The 20,318-nt window shown below is 43.3% G+C and overlaps 2 protein-coding genes and 2 long non-coding RNA genes across 4 annotated transcripts; all 4 read right to left on the bottom strand.

Moving 5' to 3' along the window:
- Window positions 1-8,548: 8,548 nt before the first annotated feature.
- Window positions 8,549-9,550, bottom strand: LOC136498917 (uncharacterized). The gene is made up of 4 exons (XR_010769835.1): window positions 9,412-9,550; window positions 9,228-9,325; window positions 9,069-9,143; window positions 8,549-8,916 (listed from the first exon to the last, which is right to left on the bottom strand). It is a non-coding gene; the product is annotated as an uncharacterized lncRNA (long non-coding RNA).
- A 441-nt stretch (window positions 9,551-9,991) lies between these two features.
- Window positions 9,992-11,553, bottom strand: LOC136499386 (replication protein A 70 kDa DNA-binding subunit B-like). The gene is made up of 7 exons (XM_066495061.1): window positions 11,285-11,553; window positions 11,082-11,184; window positions 10,842-10,981; window positions 10,649-10,730; window positions 10,447-10,573; window positions 10,199-10,350; window positions 9,992-10,103 (listed from the first exon to the last, which is right to left on the bottom strand). The coding sequence occupies exons 1-7, from the start codon at window positions 11,544-11,546 to the stop codon at window positions 9,992-9,994; spliced, it is 978 nt and encodes a 325-aa protein (XP_066351158.1). The 5' UTR covers window positions 11,547-11,553.
- Window positions 11,554-11,691: 138 nt separating this feature from the next.
- On the bottom strand, window positions 11,692-20,016 carry LOC136501542 (uncharacterized). The gene is made up of 3 exons (XR_010770307.1): window positions 19,886-20,016; window positions 18,505-18,638; window positions 11,692-11,843 (listed from the first exon to the last, which is right to left on the bottom strand). It is a non-coding gene; the product is annotated as an uncharacterized lncRNA (long non-coding RNA).
- Window positions 13,851-18,027, bottom strand: LOC136501842 (uncharacterized). Its single transcript, XM_066497370.1, has 6 exons — window positions 17,955-18,027; window positions 17,127-17,192; window positions 16,940-17,035; window positions 16,788-16,859; window positions 15,280-16,668; window positions 13,851-15,142 (listed from the first exon to the last, which is right to left on the bottom strand). Exons 1-6 carry the CDS (start codon window positions 18,025-18,027, stop codon window positions 13,851-13,853), a joined length of 2,988 nt encoding a protein of 995 aa, XP_066353467.1.
- Window positions 20,017-20,318: the final 302 nt, after the last annotated feature.

Here is a 20,318-nt window from a genome sequence, read left to right on the forward strand (position 1 = left end):
TCAAGCCTCCTATAGCCCTTGTTGAGTAGCAAATTATGATATTGTGGTAAGATTTTTTTTATAATGTGCTTAGCACGTGTTTCTAGGCCTGGGCGTTCGGGTTACCCGATTTTTTTTTGGTCGGGTAATTCAGGTAATTCAAAATTCGGGTAATGAAAACTGCTACCCGATATTAGTCCTGAAAAAACATTACCCGTAATTTCGGGTACCCGATAATTCAGGTTCGGGTTCGGGTATTTTCGATATACCCGAATTTTAAAAAAAAAAATAGCAAACTACACAAATATTCAGTAGCAATTTATATATAATTTCAGCAGCAATTTATATAGAATTTCAATAGCATTTTGTAGAGTAATGGCCCCGTTCGCTGGTCTAAAACTTTGCTGAAAACACTGTTCCGGCTGGTTTGTTGTGAGAGAAAAATACTGTTTGACTGGTTTGATGAACAGTACATTGAGATAGGGGATCAGCCTGCTGGCTGGTCTGATAAGACCAGCGAACGGCCCCAATGTATTAAAGTCACTTGTTCAAACAAAGAGAATTATATTCTAATAAAGTGATAAGTTCAGGTGTTCATCTAACAGCACAAAGACAGAGGCAAATGTTTGGGTAGTTCGGGTAGTTTGGTTGTCGGGGGTATTACCCGAATTACCTAAACTAATTTCGGGTAATCAAAATCGTTATCCGAATTTGGGATCGGGTACCTCAGGTTCGGGTAATTCGGGTCCGGGTTTGAGTAATTCGGATATGGATAATGGGTATCGGGTATTCTGCCCAGGCTTACGTGTTTCATTAAGAAGAAGTTTGGAAAGCTTACACGCCCGTCATCACGTCACAACGAGATGCCATAAGTGATAGGATTGAACATTGGCAAAAGGCACCGCTAGGCGCCCTGTTGTGACTAACTAAGAAACTAACTGTGCAACCTAAGATCTCGCTCTGTGCTGCCCGCTAGGAGACAATAACGAAGCGATGTTGAGCAGACAACGCTCAATCCGACACCGGTGTCGCCCTGCCCCTGCGCGCTCTTCATCGGAAAGAGCTCACGCATGGCTGCCTCCTTGGACGCTAACAACGGCTCCGCGAACGTCTTGTCCGCAATCGACGCATCAGGCGAGTTGAGGCTCTGGCTTCCACTTGCTGAGTAGTACCTTCTTTGCTTGCACCTCCGGCTTCGGTAGCGGGACTTTGCCGCGAGTCTATCGCTCCGGCGGGGGACGAGGGAGGAGTCGACGCGTCTCGACACACGAAGGCGTGGCGTGGGGGCGACTTGACAAGGGCATCCTCCAGCGGTAGCCTAAGCCGATTGATGAAATCAGAGATGTTAGCTGGGACCGAGTTGACCTTGTTGACAAGCACAAGGAGCAATTGACCCATTTGAAGACTGATTCCAACCAATGCTTAGAACTTGAGGGCTATTGGTTAGGACCAAAAGCGACCACGACAATGTGTCGTGATTCATGAAGAGATTCAAAAATAGTGACAGAGCAGGACATGGTAAATTTGACTATTTTTTTCACGCAAAGCTTCTCTTTTTTGTGCATATTCAATCAATTAATATATTTTTTATTATCTTTGTATGAAATAACTAGACTGTGAATGCTTAATTGTGATCCGAATTCGTAGAATGGTAATGCCATCTCATCTCATTATGTTGAACAAATTGATTTGCTCCATGTCAAATGATAAAAAAATACTTTTGGGGAGGGCATATAACATCTATATCTTTATTTGAATGAATATATGCCTTGTAAAAAAAACCACTGTAAAGTTGGATTGAGACTTCTTTTTGTTGAGCTGATTATGCATACATACAAAGTAAGTAGTATGCTGTAGCAACGCATGGGTGTCATATGCATACATGAACTGTTTGCTCCCGTTTGGCTCTGGTTTAACTGAGTACGAGGATACCATGTCCTTATGCGGGGCCCACCTGACAGACACATTCATCCATCTCACGTTAAAAAAAGCTACCGTACTAGTTAAAAAGTATAAAGACGAAATGCAAACACGACCGCACACACGGCCTCTCCACTCATTTGGCCTCCACTGCACGTCGTATCCTTTCAGAAGCTTATGTGGAGTACTGTTGTCTGGTCGTACCTCTAGTGAGTGCACTGTGCCTTAAACTCATAGCATTTTATAGAGGCATTTATGTAAGACGTTCGGATGCCCGAGACTGGTGTTGCTGCCTTGTTTCTCTGCACCCTGTTTCTGTGCCCGGTTGTTTCGCCCGCCCATGCAAGGGCCAATGTCACCAGCAGGTCTCCCGTAGCGCCTGACCGCATGTGGGGACAGCTCGCGCCCCCTCCGCTCCATACGCGCATGCATCTAAGACTGTCTGCGCCCAGCAGGCGGCTACGGTAGGTGGGTTCCATAAACACTTGCAACGTACATCTGAAACACTTGCAAAACACCTGAAAACACTTGAAAGTTATTGCAAACATATGCAACATCCAGATAAAACACTTGCAACATGCTCCTATGTGTGAAACATATGCAACATACGTCTGAAAAACAAATAAAACATTTGAAACAGATGCTCGCAACATATGCAACATCCGGATGTACTTTTGTAACATCCGTATGAAACGCCTGCAACATACCTATGAAACATCTTAAACATACGCTTGCAACTACGCTTTCAGCGTAACATCTCCTTGCTGCTTGGGAGAAATGAAGGCTCGTCGGCGTATGGAGTTCACCGGAGGTAGTGGCCCGGCAGCGGGACGGTGATGGCGGTTGCGCTACGTGGCGGGAAGGCAGCAGCCGCACGACTGGGAGACGGCAGTCACGCGCCACGCCTAGCGGGGCCAGCAGTCGAGCGCCGTGATTCGGAGGTGGCCGCGTGCCTCGCCTGGCTGGGCCAGCGGCAGAGCGGTGCGCCTCGAAGGCGGCAAGACGCGCCACCCTGCACCTGGGCGGTGGGGGGACGTTGCAGGTGCCGTGTGCCTGGTCCTTGCGGTGGCCATTGCCCCTGGCCTAGGTGCCTCCTAAGCCCCCGTACGAGGGACAAGTGGATGAGCGGATAGGAGGGGGTCATTGGGCTGGTGTCACGGCTCATCAACGGGAGCATCTGCCGTTTTATGTAATTTGCCATCAGTTGCTCAAAGAAAATGTAATTCGCCATCAATATTGGGAAGTCCCCAAGTTTTATAATTGCAGGTTTTTTAGAACGGATGGAGTATATCTCTTCTCAAAGCAAAAGAAAAGACAGAAGAGTATTGCGCGATTTCTTTGGCGTTTATAGGATTCGAATTCGAATCCAAAAGTCAAGCGTCTCCGAGGACATAAAGTGGGCAGGGCTACCACGTAGAGAGAGTCCTAAAATCTGACGGAGAGCAGAACAGAACTATAGCGATTTCTCGTCGAGATCCGTCGGCGAACCGGCGAGGTAGATAGGGCGGATTTAGGCCCGGAGCTGCAGCCCAAGCAACATACCTCGCCGGTTCTCCTCGTCCGGAGTCGCGGCCCTCGCATCGCATCAGATCCCGCACGGCGCCGCACCGTGGCTGGCTCGGCTGGCCGCGGCCCCACCTACCGCGGCGCGCCCGCCCACCGCCCGGCCGCCCGCCCCCCGGCCCTTCTGTCGTTCTGTGGTTCTGCCTTCTATCTCAGGTGTGACTGGATTTGCAGTGTCTGCTCTAGACTACATACACGATTTGATCTCACATGCCACCACACTAGGTTGCTTACCCAATGAGTAGTAAAATATAATTCTTGTGGTTTTAGCATTTGACTATGAAGACCCAGATATCATGGCCATAGTCCAATGGATCTGTGCCAAGCCATTCCCGGCCATAAAAGACTGTCTAACCTGAATCTTTGATATTTTTCTATCTATATAAATAATGTTCTACATTTTACTTGAGCGCTTATTATAATTTCTTTATTATATTGCATGGCTAGTGCAATTTTTAGGCTTATATTATTGGGCCCCCTTCTTGTCCTGTTTCTGGATCTGCCACTGGATATCGTCGTCTGGTCGAACCACCATGGGGCTACTGGCGTTGCAGCGGCTCATGTCCCTACAGCGCGACCGGCAGCGGCGTCAACGGCGAACCCGAGCCCTGAGTAAGCCCCTTCCTACCACTCCCGTGCATGTTATATCTCCTCTACCTTGTGTGGCTGTTTCTTTCAGTTCACAGCAAAAAAAAAATCACTTTTTCCCTGTTGTACTCGCTAATTGGTTCATTTTAGAATGTGCTTCTTACCTGTTGTATCCACTAATTGATTCATTTTAAAAAATGTTTCTTACCTGTTGTATCCACTAATTGGAAATAGTATCAACATTTGTATCTCTAAATATGTCTATTATTCTATCATTAATCTAATGGTACTTATTACACATCATAAATATTTGGTCAAACTTGAGGTTGATTGACTCATCATGGAAAAACGAGTTTTACATTCATTTTTGGACGGAGTAAAAAGTTATTTTCAAAAGATTGTCTTTTTTCCCCATTCTTATTCATATTCAATTTTTGGTCTGCAGACGGATCGATTGATTCATCAATGGATATAAGAAAGGGCTCACCGTGTCAACAAGATGCTCATGGTGATTCTCACGCCGCCAAAAGAATGATATGTTCAATCCCAACCCTTCCCGAGGTACTCGACATAAATTTTAGTGTCTTTGGTTGCCGCTGCAGCTTGCCACGCCGCGTTTTTGGTGCGCCGTAGGTCTGTTTGGTTGCCACCACGGATCTGGCGTGTCGAAGAATCTGTGGCGCTGTCTCTGCATTTTTGTGCCAACGCTCGCCAAATGTGTGGCGCTGTTTTTCTCCGCCACAAGTTAGGTGTGCCGAGCGTGGTGCTATGTGGCGGGGACCATAATATCCCCATGCCAGCTCTAGCCACACAGATTCTTTGCACTATGTTATATTAATATATTATCTATAAACAGAGAACAGAGATCCTAGTTCTGCAGCTGTTCAGTCCTGCACTCTGATGGTCTGTTCTATTTCTTAGGTATACTCACACACCGACATAAATAGTGGGCTCTAAGCAAGCCCATGGGCTAATTACAATTTACAACATTAGGCAGCCCAACACTCCCCCATGTGTGAGCTCTGCACTTTGCAGATTCTTGGCATATGTGCAATGTGTAATGCAACTAGTATCTGGGGTGCGCGCATTCGCGCGCCCGTGAGGTGTTGCGGCAACTAATTGCAGGGATTTAATGTCAGTGTATTTGTGCGAGATATAGGATGGCGGTCCATTAATACAGCGAAGATTAAAAGGTATTTATATTACAAGAGTATTTGCTGCTATCATGGCACATATGTTCACGATCACATATAGGCTATATAAAAATTACAATAATTAGAGGCGGCAGTTGATAAACTTTTGGGCTAGCAGACTCTGTTGAAGTAGCTGTTTTGGCGTGTGCGCTTGTCTTCAGAGCCGCCGGCGCTGCCTGTTTCCTAACTGGATTCATCAGCTTTGGAGTTGCGTCTTGGAGTAGCTGTGGCGGACCATTTATTTACAGAGACACAAGTTTCATAACTGTAAATTAGTAAAGAGTTGTATGTGTAAATAAGTATTAGCATGGACTTACGGTTGTAGTAGGAGTCGTCTTCAGGTGGATGGAGACGTGGGCCTGCACAAGTAACTACGTGATATTAGTGTTTGTCTTAGAGCGAGTCATTGATTTGTGTGCCTAATTATTTTTGTATGCAGATAATGATAGCCGATGACTTTGTTGTGTAGGAGGCATTAGTTTTTTTTAGGTTATGTGGCTGTACCTATGGGATGTGGTAGCAAGTATAAATATAAGGAGGTGTTTTTGGAGTTGATGACTTATGGCTGTACCATGTGGATGAGATGTGATCTCATCATCGGAGTAGGAGTATAGGTCGCGGCGGTCTGATGTATCAAGCACTAAGTCTCCTGTATGAAACAAAAGGAGAAAAAAGAGTTACTGTGATAAAGGAAGCATAGGTAGGTGGACGTACTAATTCTCGTTGCGCTGTTAATCAATAATTACCTCGAATATGAGAGATGCGTTCCTCTGGTGGAGTGTCCCTGCCTTGCATTTGCTCTGTGAGTATTTCATATTTCAGTGGCCAGATATCGACAATATCATTGGTCGTAGGTGCGTTTCTAAAACCTATGTGGGCCTGGAGGGGCAGCGCAGAGAGCTGGCCACGGGCTGTTATTTCATATTGGAGAGTAGCAGGTATGAAGTTTATTTCATTGATAGTGCAAAGTCTATCAAACAGGCGGTATATGACTGAGCTGGAGCATAGGTGCGGTGGTATGCCGGAGATGTAGACGATGAGTCGCTCGTATGGTTCATTTGCAGGGGTATCTCTAGCGAGGTGCAGATTTAATGGATTGGATCTGAGCAAATCCTGCAGTGGAACTGAGGTGGCACCGTTTTGTGGTTTCCATGGCATGAACACGAAGCTGTTATTGTTGATCCTTATGAAACAGCTGGTTAGCAGGCGAGTTTTGGCAGCTGGTGTGGGTAGGTGAAGGAAAAATCCTGGCCCATAGTATGATATGCTTTCGAGGGTTATGGCGATCTCATGATGCTGGTAGATTGCATCTCTGAGCTCATAGGCATTGCATGAGAGTGAAGTTGTGTCTGGAGCAGCAACCATGATGGCATTGGCAAAAGAGTTTGTCTCAAGATCTGTCAGATCTGTGTTGTTGATGATTGTAAGATTGGAGAAAGGGCGTCTTGGCATCTATATATATATATATATATATATATATATATATATATATATATATAATATATATATATATATATATATATATATATAAACAGTATTAATGTAATATCTAAGAAATTTGTTGGCATATATTGAATAAAGGCCGTCTTCGTATCTATTAAAAAAAAGGAGCACCATTGTATGTTGTCTGCAATGTGCAAGGAAGAACTTTACAGTTAGATTTCGGTGGTTGTTTTGGTCTCTAAGCACCGGTAGGTTGTCATGGTCTACCTGTGAGTTGTAGTATGAGCAAAATGATTTGTGGAAAATTTGGCTCCTTTGTTGGTAACGACGGTAACCATGGGTGCATGAATCGTAATCGTAGATATTAGGCTGAGCAACGACTGAGGGTGAGGTGAAGGATGTATACCTTGTATCCGTGGTGGATAGCAGCTACACGTTTTCTTTTGTCGGAGATAAGAGGTTCGCCGCGTCTTGTCCCCGCATCGCCGCGGCCACCAAATTGGGGCAATGCTCTGCCTGGGCAATCGCCCGCCGTGTGCTCGCCCCGTGCGGTCGCCTCACTTCTAGGTGGGGCCCGCCCTAGGTGAGGTCGCCACGCTTGCCTCTTGCGCCGCCGCGTCTGACCGCTATAGCCAGGGCTGAGGTTTCCTTTCTAGGGGCTGTGAGGAGCGAGCGGCGTGGAGGAGGAGGAGGAGGAGCTGCTGCGTCGCCGCTACCGTCTCAGATGGGAGGAGGAGGAGAAGGAGCAGGGAAGCACAGCGCGGCGGCGGATGGCGAGGTCGGCACCGCTCTGATTGTTTGCTGGCGTGGTCGAGGCGTGGATTTGGGGAAAACGAGCGGTAGGGTGGAAGCCGTCGTCTGTTTCAGATAAGGAGGTTGGGGCCTTTTTTTCTATGATTGGAACGGTGTGGTAGAGATGGATATTTGCCTGATGGGCCTATGCGGGGGTTTTTTTTCGGTCCAAATGAGTCTTGGTATAATGCTGTGTACTTTTTTTTTGTCTGGTTTGACGACATGGCTAAGCATTTCTTTGTGGAAGAAGTGCTAAACATCTGAGCCGAGAGAAAAAAAAAAGCAACGGTAGTCACCATGAAATACTAAAGAAACGATGCCGCGCTTCGTTTTTTTTGTGACTTCTTAACTGGGCTTGAATCAACATAGAGAAACACTAACATGAAGAACAACATTGCTGCACGGTGGTGTTTACCATCTCGGTGGATCAAAACTAAAAAGATTGCATACAGATGCCGCAGCACCATTATGTATACAAGATCATGGATGTATGCATACAATGGTCTATCCCTGTCAAACCAGGATAAGATCAGATGGTCGGTGACTGGGCTCTGGATACTGATATATAGGCGATGGACAATGGTTAAATACGAAAAGGTTGCTTGTACAGGGCAACACTCATCCACCGGATCATTTGAACGAATGCAACATTCAATATGTAGAAATCATGACAGTGCCATGCATGCACTTAGAACGCTGAATCTGAATCGGTGAGCCATCGTAAGAGTATCTTACAGTTTTGTTGAAAACAGCATCAATCTCAGAGAATCAATTTACACCCAGGCTACAACAAAGGATATATAGTTGACAAATGCAAGACCATGCGAGTCTCGGCAGAGCGAACACTTGGCATTTCAGAATGATCATGACAGACCGACAAAAGTGAAGAGGCTGCTCTATTTCGAGCATGCCCTCATAGGCTATAACAACAGTTACAGGATGATCCATATAGGAACAGCTGCGGTTTGACTGCTATAGCAAGTAAATGTCCAATTAAGAATGAGGGGCTGAAGGCATAGCAACAGTCATAGACTGACTGGTAAAGGTCCAAGCTGTAGGACAAATGAAAATACAGGAAATAGTTAACACTACATAATCTGTGGTTCAGCATGATGTGTTTGCCATTGCAGGAAGTTCACATGTTTATAACATGCCATAGTTTAAGCGAAGATAAACTGAGCTGATCATGAGTACAAGCATAGAATATAAAAGGAGCCTGGGAATTATACAGGGAAGAGGCTCCTATTTTAAGTTTGGAGTTGAATTGTTCTAATCTTGGTGAACATTGTACCATATGAAAGAAGCCTGGGGACTGTACAGGGAACAGGCTCCTTTCTAAGTCCATGCGACTACAAAGCACTGAAACACAGTTTCATAGTATAGACAACAAGAGTTTGTAGCAAAATCTTGGAGCATTCGGTTACATCATCGGCATTACCTGTTTGAGGAAATTTTTTGTAGTTAATGTAAATGAACAATGCAAGATTTCTTGTTGAGACTGTTTTGTGTGTTATCTGAAGTGAACTGATGGATTGATCCCAACTCTGTTGTCATAGATGTATTTTGCGTGTAGCTGATGTATAAGATTACCTTAGCGATACCAGAAAGGTATTTTAGCTGTGGGAACCATTCTTTGCAGCGCGGTCTTCAGAGAGAGACCTTGCTCTGTAATTTTTTAAAGAGTCAGTAAACAAAGAGAAGTGATATGGGTTTATAAATACGCGAACCATATTAGTGTTTCTAGCATACTTCTTGGATTTTGTCTTCGATGATGAAACATCCTGCGCAGCAAGTCTTTTAAGGTCGTTGATGGTTTGGTCTTCTTCATCGTTCTGAATATTATCATGCTATAATTTGTACCACGAATATGTTAGAGCTTTCTGTCACTATGATATGTATGGAATACTGAATTATATACATCAATGTAGCTGACCTTGTTCGTCGAATCTGGGTGGCCGAATAGGTTCCTCTGAGCATGGGGATGAACCGGCGATGTTCTTACAGAGACAGAGAACGAAGTATTATTAGATAAATGTATTGACTAAAGTCTGTCGTGTATGGATCATGTAAAATTGCTGGTTAGAGTATTTTTTTTAAAGCACCTGGTATCATCATCTTTACAGGTCTCTTTATCAGTGTCAAGAGCTGGTATTGGAGTCTGTTTCATGTCACAGCAAGACAAATATGGCAGTATGTTTATAAACATTGGTGTAACGGAATAAGCCTGTATAGGATCTGGTTACCTGTTGTGTTGCTGACTCAATCACTTGGATGTTGTGGACTATTGATACTTGTAGAGGCATTTGTTGGGTTCTCTTCTTCATACTGAGACATGGAAATAGTGTCTGTTTCAGACTGTTTTGCTGGTCTTGCTAAAACAGCCTTGACTTGGTATTGTTTGTATTTTGTGCTCTTGCATGAATCATTAGTAAGATCAATAGAGAGCAGGAACGTGCTGTTAATGATCTTCTGTAATGGCTGAGGCAAGGCATCTCGCGGAGCTAACGGGTTCATCACTGATTCACAGTCTCACAGTCTCTCTGAATTATTTTGTAGGCTTCATCATCATAGGCAAAGAACCTAGCTTCAGCTGTCTCATCTCTTCCTGTGAATGATATTAGATACCTGTGCAATTTAGGAAACAGTGGATCTATAAGTACTTAGAGAAACAGTGTGTGTATGCTTGTATTTTAGGCGGAAGCGGTTTCAGCAATACGTACCTAGGAACCATAGCTGTGCCTTGACATTTTGGACATTTATAGCTTCCATCCACCTGCTGTTCAGCCTTTTTTTTACACAGTTTGCAAGACATGTACCACCAGCTGGTTGTGTTTATAATGGAGACAACTGTTGCCGTGCACTTGAAGGGTCCCTGTTCATATTATAGGGTTAGTAGATAGGTGTCGAATGTTTTGACAAGGTATGTAGAAAGATGTGAAAAAATGAGTGTAATATATGTGATATGTACCTCTTCATCAAAAGGGTCAACCTGGTTGAGCGCATCTATAGTTTTCTCTGGAAGCTCGATGTCTTCAGCTGGAGAGCGAGTGTCTTCATCTGTTGGTCGATCGATGTACACCGGGGTGTTTTTGAATCTGAGAACGGCAATTTTAGTGTTGCAGCATATGATGGTTTAGTTATATATGAGGTCAGGTCAATGAAGGCTGTACCTAGAGTAGAAAGGACGTGCCTCTGGAATGTTGGGGTTCAGGTAGTAGCAGCAGGCTGAACTTCCTGTCAAGCATGGTTTACCTGCGAGACGCCAGAGGCGAACAATTTTCAGAACGAAAAAGTATGTTGGTTTATTATGGTATATGGGTGTATGCTTATGATCTTTGGTCTATAATGTAGAAGATAAATTACCATTATTTTTAATATCCTCTCGTGGTACGCATCCAACAACAAGGCAAACAATAACATTACCAGCCTCATTGTCGTATATATTGTTAATGTTGAAAGCTCTAGCATGCTCGCTCCACAGGGTAATCTTGATCATATTGTCTCTGGATAGGAATTAATTCTGGATGAATATATATTTTTACATCTGTATAGGCGGGTGGTAAGTGCAAGGTATTGTAGTCTGTGACATAGGCAGTTACATACCTTAGATCCTTGATATAGATCTCTCTGAGGGTTTTTGCCTTTTCTTGGTTCTTTGGCACAAATGTATGCGTTGCTTCGTACTTGACGAGGTAACCAACGACATCTTAAAAATTTAGAGGCCAACAGCACCAGTTAACAAGAAAATGACTAACTGAAAGTGAAGATAGAGTTTATCTGCAACATATTTTAGACCTAGAACAAACCTGTTAAGTTGTAGACCATTCGTGTTGGTTTTATGGCTGGGAACTGAGTGATCCTATAAATGTATTCAGGAATTGTCTGTGGAGGGTTTTGAACAACCTCAACAGTCGTCTGGACTGCCATCTCTATCATCAGATCTCTGTCAACTGGCCTATAGCTTTTCTTCGCACTGTCAACGAGAAATTTCTTGATGATATAAACATTTCCAACTTCAAAAAGAGATGCCTTGGATTTTATCAGCTCACTTGAAATCTCTGCATACATGGCGTGTCCCTGTAATTGTAAATATGCAATGAATTGATTAGATGCTATCAATATGAACATGTAATAGCAAAAGGTATAGTATTGATTCTATTGTTTGAAGGCTAACTAATTTTAAGATGGTTTTGACCAAGTCAGGAAGGTACCCGTGCGTCTGCTAGAACCATGCCAATATATAGAGGTGGTCCTTGGCCCATGTTTTCATAGTGTGTCCATTTTCTGATGACTCGAGTAGTTATGCCTTGTGCGTGGCGACCTTTCTGCAGATTGCTGAGAAACCTTGGCTGCTGCATGGTGCACCTGGTATATATGAAAGAAGCTGTTATTTTTAGTATGGAGGCAGTTTTAAAATAGCAGAAATAGAAGCTTGCTCTCTTTTTCCATTTTGGATAACCAATTATTGTTTCATTTCTTAGTTCATCAAAAAAAGTGCAGATGCTGCATTCCTGTACATATTGATAGCACTACCTAAATCCCTCCGTGGAAGGACTTTCAAAAGCATCTATACAGGCCAAATTTTGGCTATGGCAGGCACGCAGGCCTCTTGCAATGGACTGTGCATATATAGGTACACTACTTAAATTATCATGGGCTTAACAGATACAAACAGAAAGCAAAATACTATTGAAAGCAGGTGGAGTCTGGTACGTCAAATGCATATATATGGCTGGCTTCATCTTTTATCTAGTCTAAATACTGAAGCACTTCTCTGTAGACTACATTCTTGGTCTCATCGGTAGCTTTTCCATCGTCATCTTCGATGTATATCTTGAGACCTTGCTTTGTAGTTGCACGCGATACAGCAACGTATAGCTGTCCATGCGAAAAAATAGGCTTTTTGAGGTAGACGCCAACAGCTGAGAGAGTTTGTCCCTGGCTCTTGTTGATTGTCATAGCGTAGCATACTTTGATAGGATATTGTCGGTGTTGTAGAACAAATGGCCATTTGTTACTTTTTAAACTTAAGGTTATGCGAGGTATAGCGAAGGCTTGATTCGCCTGTCGCCCATTCATAATCTTAGCCTCAATTGTCCATTCTCCAACCGAAGTGACGATCAGTCTTGTACCATTGCAAAGACCAGCCCTTTGGTTGAGATTGTGCAGCAACATTACTGGGATTCCTGGTTTCAAAATGATTTTATGTTGTGGGAAATTATTACCATTGATTGAGTTTAAGAACTCAATTGGGTATAAGAGGTCATATGCTTCTTGTTGAGCAGTGGATTTGTCAATAGTATCTGAGCTCAGGCATTCCTTCTCTGTACCAGGGACTAAGGGGATCATGTAATCATTAACAGTATCTGTCAGTTCATTTGTTGGAGCTAGTATAGCTCTCTGTGATAAGTATATAGGGTCTTTGTATTTGGCACGAAAGCTAGGATAAACTGAGTGGACAATAGCTGCAAGCCTGTCCTCATCAGGAGTGATAAGCAGCTGCTGTGGTACCGTAATCCAGCTTGGTTCGTCGTCTGTGTCTCTAGCTGTGCATGGTATTTTACCCTCACCGATGTCCAATATCCACCTACTAAATGCTGCTACCTCTTGCTGTTTAGAAGGATCATCCGGTGAACATACCAATCGCATATTCTATTTTAGACGCAGGATTTCAACATGGGCCCATAACCGAGACCTGATGACAGTGGAGCTAATGATATCTTCTTTGGTACCACCTTCAACCACAAGTAAGATTTGTCTGAGGTCTCCTCCTAAAACAACAACTTTTCCACCAAATGGTATATGAGCAGCTTCTGGGCTTTTTGCTTTTTCAATATCTCTGAATGTGCGGTCTAAGGCCTCGAAGCATCTTCTATTAGCCATGAGGGCCTCATCCCAGATGACCAGGCTTGCGCACTCAATAAGCTCAGAAAGCATTGTGCCCCTACTAACATCGCAGACTGTATCCTCTTCTATCTCACAAGGAATTTTGAACCTTGAGTGAGCCGTACGACCTCCTTGGAGCAGCAGCGCTGCTACACCCGAGGAAGCCACGGTCAGTACAATCTTATTCTTTGCTCTAAGATATCCAACCATTCTATTCCATAAGTATGTTTTACCGGTGCCTCCGTATCCTGAAACAAAGAAGAATCCAGGCTGGTTTTGTTCAACTCTCTGGACTATTGTGTTGAAAGCATTTGCCTGATCTTCGTTGAGAGAAATAGTTGGATTATTCATATCAATGGATGGATCCGAGGGATGTGATAGCTCCTCTTCAACCAGACAATTGTATAGAACAGGATATTCAGAATGGGTCTTTGGAGGTAGATTGTAGTCAGCTATGTTCTTACCACTCTGCGAGAATAAAACATATTATCTATGCTCATCAAGAAGAAAATCTCTAGCCCGTGAATCAGGTACTGCGTAGTTTGGATCACCGACCATATCTCTATATTGATAGATAATATCATCAGATAGATGGCGCCATACTTTTTCAAAGAAACTCTTTTCGTCGCCTACCTCACAGAACAGGATCATGGTAACGAACAAGCTTCGCAGTTGCGCTGAAGTAGCCCAAGCAGCCGACTCATCAAAGGCATTATACCACTCTTGGTCATCACCAAGGAGACCATGTGATCGGCATGCCTCTTTAAAAGTGTGATGATATGTTCCATTATGAAATCTAAGGCTTTCATAGCTGGTAGCACCTTTCACTATTAGAAGCAGCATGCGAAGGTAGTACCGCTCACCAGCCGATGGGTGCACATAATGGAGCCTGCCTATCTTACCAAACTTTTGCCTCTGCTTATGCCATTTCCTGTCTCTTTGATCCCATAACCATCTAGAGGGAAATTGCGGATAAGTGAGCGCTCTGGCTTCAGGAAAAATTGCATTACACTTAAACCACTGAGTCAACATTGTTCTTCTCAAAAACTCTGCTGATACTAATTTCTCCATTTTGGTCCTTGCACTAAAGCTGACAAAATTTTCGTTTGGAAGGTGAATAGGCATTCTCTCTACCGCTGGGTGGTGTCTGTGGATATCATATCCAAATATTCTCCAGCATGCATCTTGTTCACAGATATATCTGCAATCGAGGTATTCTTTTACCTCATTTATAGTGTTTGTTTCGTTATCATATGGTGCTGGTTGGCCTTTCTTAACCCTCTGTAGGTAAGCTTTGCTACAATCTGCTCCCTTGGTCACATATTTGAAAAGGTACTTGATGAAGGTCATTTTATTGCACCATTCAACATTTATATGTGCCTGGTACTTTTTGAGCAGCAGCATATTATATGGGACAACCCATCTATTATCCATTTGGAAGCCTCCTTTCTGAACAAAAAGTGTATTTGTTCGTCTCTTGTACACTGCAAAACCATTCTTGCTAACCATAGTGGCTGCCTCATATGGCTTGGGAAAATGTTTTGAGCATTTATTCTTTTTCATGCAGGGACATTTTGGGTTGTCTTTACCACAAGGGCCATGTATCATATGTTCGGAGACAAGAGTATAGCCAAGCGGATCTATTTTTGGATCGGGTATCTCTGCAGTGACATATTTGTCAATCATTGGTGCAGTTGGAGTTGATGTATCCGTGGAAGTCCATAGAATAATACGGGCATGTGGCAGTCCCCTTTTCTGGAATTCGACAGTGTGGAGCACTGCATTGGAAAAAGAGGGATCTTAAGAATTTGTAAGAAATAGTGGGTTGTTAGGAAACCACATGCAGGTACGTACGAATGGAAAGGACTTTATTGAAGCAAGGATAGCAAGACACTATGCATAAACATGAGTGTACCTGCATTGCAGGGTCCAAAAGATATACCAGCTTTGATATCATGCAGAAGTTCCTCTAATTTCATATTAAAGACCCTAACTATCAGATCATTCCTATCAACTGGCTTTTGTCCAGGATCAAAGATGGCTTCAGCGATTTCAGGCCATTTAGGATTGCATGTGAAAGTAACGAAGAAATCTGGAGGACCATATTCTCGACAAATTGCGATCCCATCATGATAATTTTGTATCATGTAACGTCTGCCACCCGTGTGCGACGCTGGTAGCACGGTCATCTTCCCCATCTCGCTGCCCTCTGTGGATCCTCTGTTTATTGCATCACAAATTCCTTGGATACTTTCCATTCTAATATCAGCTTGGTTTTCTACTATGTACCGTAGCCTGTTTTCATCTACACAGGCCCGAGCATCCACCTTAGCTTGACTTGAGAGTGCACCATAACACAAATACGGATTTGGTTCATCTTTTCTATAATGGAACATGTAGCAGTAGTAGTCCTGCATGGTGACTTTTATATGGGCATTGGCTCTTGTCTGTACGACTCCACTGTACAGAACCCCAGCTTGCCAACCGCGCTCAGCATATGGAAATAACAAAGGATATTGAAGCGCCATGAAAGCGGGATGCAGAGCAGAAATCTGTTGAAGATCTCCTGCTTGTTTTTGCACAATAATATCCCGCTCAAAGGCTTCGTAGCTGAAATCACCAACTACTAACATAGCCAGTTGATCTGTAGTTGGTAAGCTGTACTGAGGCGGATCACCATCTCTTGGGCCAACTATGCGAATAACAAAGTCTTCTGTTTCATCATCTGTCAACCGGTCCCTCGCCATTCGAAATTGCTGCGTGAATGAGTTGTGTTGATCAAGCATGGCAGCTAGGGACTCAACAACAGCAGGATCTAGATCCGATCCTCTAGCGTCATGATGACCTAAAGAAGCAATTCTATTTTGCACCTCGTGCGATGTATCATACACATATAGTTGTATGAACTTGGCAGGCTCATCATCCGGTGGCAGCAAAGAACCTATGCGGTGATGAATTTGTCCACAAATCTTAAAAACCGGAGGACCTCCACCATCATTCATGGATCGGTCTATGTTTGCTCCCATCGAAGTGAAGGCAAAAAGGCAATTGTACTGCCTGATATTTTTCATGAATTTATTAGAGATAGGACCACCGTCAAATCTCGCAAGAGTTGCTAGAGGCTCAGGTCTTGGCAGAAACCGCGGAATGGCGACTCTGCCTCCTTTGCAGCACTTGTTGTAGATAACTGAGCCCGAAGAACCCTGGGAGTCCTTGCCAATCCTTTCAGCGTGCCAAAAAATGGCTCGGCAGTTGCAGCATTGCTGATCAGGTGGACCATAATATGATCTTCCAGGATATGAAACTGTTTCATAGATATGGAACAGGCAGATGCATAGTAAGAAGCTCATTTTTTTTTGGGCCTGGGCTGTGCACCGTGCTAAAAGTAAAGGCACATGTGCTGTGAAGACATGGAATCAGTACCTTTGAGGGCTTCTACGAAGGCCTCATCAAACTGGCCACACTCTAGATCAGCACTCTGCCTAGATGCAGCACCTGTACAGGTACTGTAGGTCTTAGGAATATGGATATGGAAGGATATAGATAGAGACTGTGTGTCTAGTAGGTCTAAATACCTCTCCAGACAAGGCGATGTTGGTTTAACAGTTTCCTTCTTTTGCTCCTACATGCGGCAGGATTGGATGTTTCTAGAGGACACGAAGTATTGTTTCCTGAGTAGAAGAATTGTAAGGCTAACGCAGGAACAGCATGAATATAACGCTGTATGTACACATGGAGGGCTGTATAGGTGATGGCACATACGTGGTCTCGCGCGGCGGCCTGCCGATGTCGGTGTACCGGAGCTCTCTGCATGCACAGGAGCCTCCACTGCCATATATAGGCGTATACTGTTAGGCTAACCAATATAGACAAATATGCAGCTCTCGGGAATTAGTTCCAGAGATCTTTTATATAAAATAGCGAGTAAAACAAAGTGCATTTTACATGCATGTCTGCTGTGCAGCCATAAGAAGCGGCTACTCCATGTGGTTTCGCTGGCTGTGCATCTTACCATGAAGAGACATAAACAGTTTTTTTTTGTGAGCAAAAAAAATACATGACTGATACATAATATGAGTAATATAGAGAGATAAGAGTTTTGACATGGAAAAAGGTATGAACCAGGTACTTCGAAAAAAGGTAAATAGCCATAAATGGCATGAACAAATTGGATGTGCAGTAAAAAATCTTGGACACAGCTATAGGCCAGGAACCTGCGTCTATATGGCAGAACGCGGTCGCACGATCATAGTTTCAGTAGCAAACAAGATGTAAGTAACGGAACGCGAAAACATAGTTCCACAATTGAATCTGATTTATTGCTTTAGGAAGTTGTAATTACAATAGAAGAAAAAAATTATTACAGAGAGATAGTCTAAGAAGATACAGGCTAGAAACACTAAAGAGTAGTACCGTGCGGAATACCCGCGACCTCATCTAACAGGAGCCGCGCACAAACCTCGAGCGCAGGCAAAAGCACATTTGGGTGTTCTGAGGCTGCTATCACCAATCTAGCAAGTTGTGTACCCCTATTTGCAATTGGGAGGAGCCGCTGGGCAATAGCTCTATACATATGTAACCCATGCATACCGCAATCAACAGCAGGCAAACCATATAGCCTTTGCAAAGCAACAATAGCTTGGAACGCTGCAGCCTCATACATTAAAGCCTCATCTAAATGTGGATGACCCCAAAAAAATAATGTGCGGGGGCCGGCGTGGAGCACACTGGATGGTAGCTCAATCTCTATACCATAAAGATGTGTCCCATCCTGTATCACCTCATGTATACAAGATATATAAGGTAAGCAACATTGCTGTGCAATATCCCTCAAAATAGTTATATATGATAAGCTGGAAGAAAACATGACGCCAACGCTGGGTTTGCGAAAAAAAAAGTTTGTTTCCCGAGAAAAAAAAATTTGGCGGGGATTTTGCAGATCAGAATTTTTTTTTCGCAAAGTCTTCGTGTGGAGCCAAAACTAAAATCAGCGTCGATATCCAGACAGCCGTAAGAAGCGACCGCGTCCCTCTAATGTGTTTGCAGAACCCAAAAGAAAGCAGACTGATATCAGCTTACTTCATCATAAGAAGCACTGGTTTGGAGAACAGGTGTGCATATAAGGATGAGCCATTCTTACCTGAGAGAAAGCAGGAATCAAGCACAAAGGATCTTGAGGAACACCGAACAGCTATCCAACTGAGCACGGCGTAGCAGCTTTTGTCTAGCAGAGTGAAATAACCCAACCCAGGACAGCGACGCACGCCGAGGAACCTGTACTATATCATAACAATACCAAAAGCAAGAGCAAATTAGGTCATTACACAAAGGGCATGAATCATAAAACAAAACGGTGTGTGCAGCAACATATGAAGCAGTCTAGGTGAAACCCAATACATGACAGAAATCAGGTTCTAATTTTGGGGAACACCATATAGAAAAGAGTGGCCTAATTTTGCCCAAAAAAATATATATGGTTAGCAGACAAACAGCAAGTAAAAGATAATGTTACAGTACTATCGCTTATTGGTCCCTATACATAAAAGATGTTATTCTGAAATGGCCGATCCTGCATCAAATAAATAGCGTTGATTCAGTCAGTAAGGAACGACATGTAACCCAAAGGCATGTCTTTGGCTTACCCAAATATTGGCTAACTCATCGTTACACTACTATCACCTATCGCTCCCTATATACATATGTGTCAGTAGGCGAAACGTGTTTCTGGATTCTATGTGTCCAGATTAGATTCTAATATATGTCACCTGTTCCTCCTATACATATGTGTCCAGATTCTAATATAAAACTCAACCTGCTTCTATGTGTCAGTAGGCGAAACCCGATAGATGACAGAAATCAGATTCTAATCTGGCCCCTATATACATATCGGTTAGCACTAAGAGCCTTAGATGTATAAGAGGAAAAAACTAATTTTCAAAGCAGCCCAAATAATTTTTATAACTTATAATGTCCAGCTTGTCCTCACCAGCGGCCCGTGGCTGTGGTACTCGTGTAGAAAATCAAACATAAATGATACAGTACCTCAAGTGTTGGCATGCGGCAAACAAAAGCATCAATTGACATGCAATTGAAAAAGAAAGCAGTGAATCCATGTATAACAGGGAAAAACTAATTTTGAGAACAGCCCAAATAATTTTTATGACTTATAATGTCCAATTCGTCATTACCAGTGACCCTCGGGTGTGTTACTCTGGTAGAAAATCAAACATAAATCAAGCATGATGCCAATGCTGGGTTTGGCAAATAAAAATTTTGTCTGCTGAGAAAAAAACTTTTGGTGGGAATTTTGCAGATGTAAAATATAATTTTTTTTTGCGCAAAGCCTTCGTGCGGAGCCAAAACTAAAACCAGCGTCGATATCCAGATAGCCATAAGAAGCGACCACGTCCTTCTAATGTGTTTGCAGAACCCAAAACAAAGGAGACCGATATCAGTTTACTTCATCATAAGAAGCCCTGCTTTGCAGAATAAGTGTGCATACAAGGATGAGGCACTCTTACCTGAGAGCAAGCAGGAACCAAATACAGAGGATCTTGAGGAACACCGAACAGGTATCGAACTGAGCACGCTGTAGCACCTTCTGTCTAGCAGAGCGAAATACTTCAACCCAGGACAGCGATGCACGGTGAAGAACCTGTATTATCTCATAATAATAGCAAGAGCAACAGCAAATTAGGTGAATACACAAAGGGCATGAATCATAAAACAAAACGGTGCGTGCAGCAACATATGAAATACTTTAGGCTAAACCCGATAGATGACAGAAATCAGATTCTAATTTGGCCCCTATATACATATCGGTTAGCACTAAGAACCTTAGATGTATAAGAGGAAAAAACTAATTTTCAAAGCAGTCCAAATAAATTTTTTGACTTATAATGTCCACCTCATCCTCACCAGCGGCCCCTGGCTGTGTTACTCGTGTAGGAAACC

Source organism: Miscanthus floridulus, chromosome 13 (genome assembly GCF_019320115.1).
Source record: "Miscanthus floridulus cultivar M001 chromosome 13, ASM1932011v1, whole genome shotgun sequence".
NCBI lineage: Eukaryota > Viridiplantae > Streptophyta > Magnoliopsida > Poales > Poaceae > Miscanthus > Miscanthus floridulus.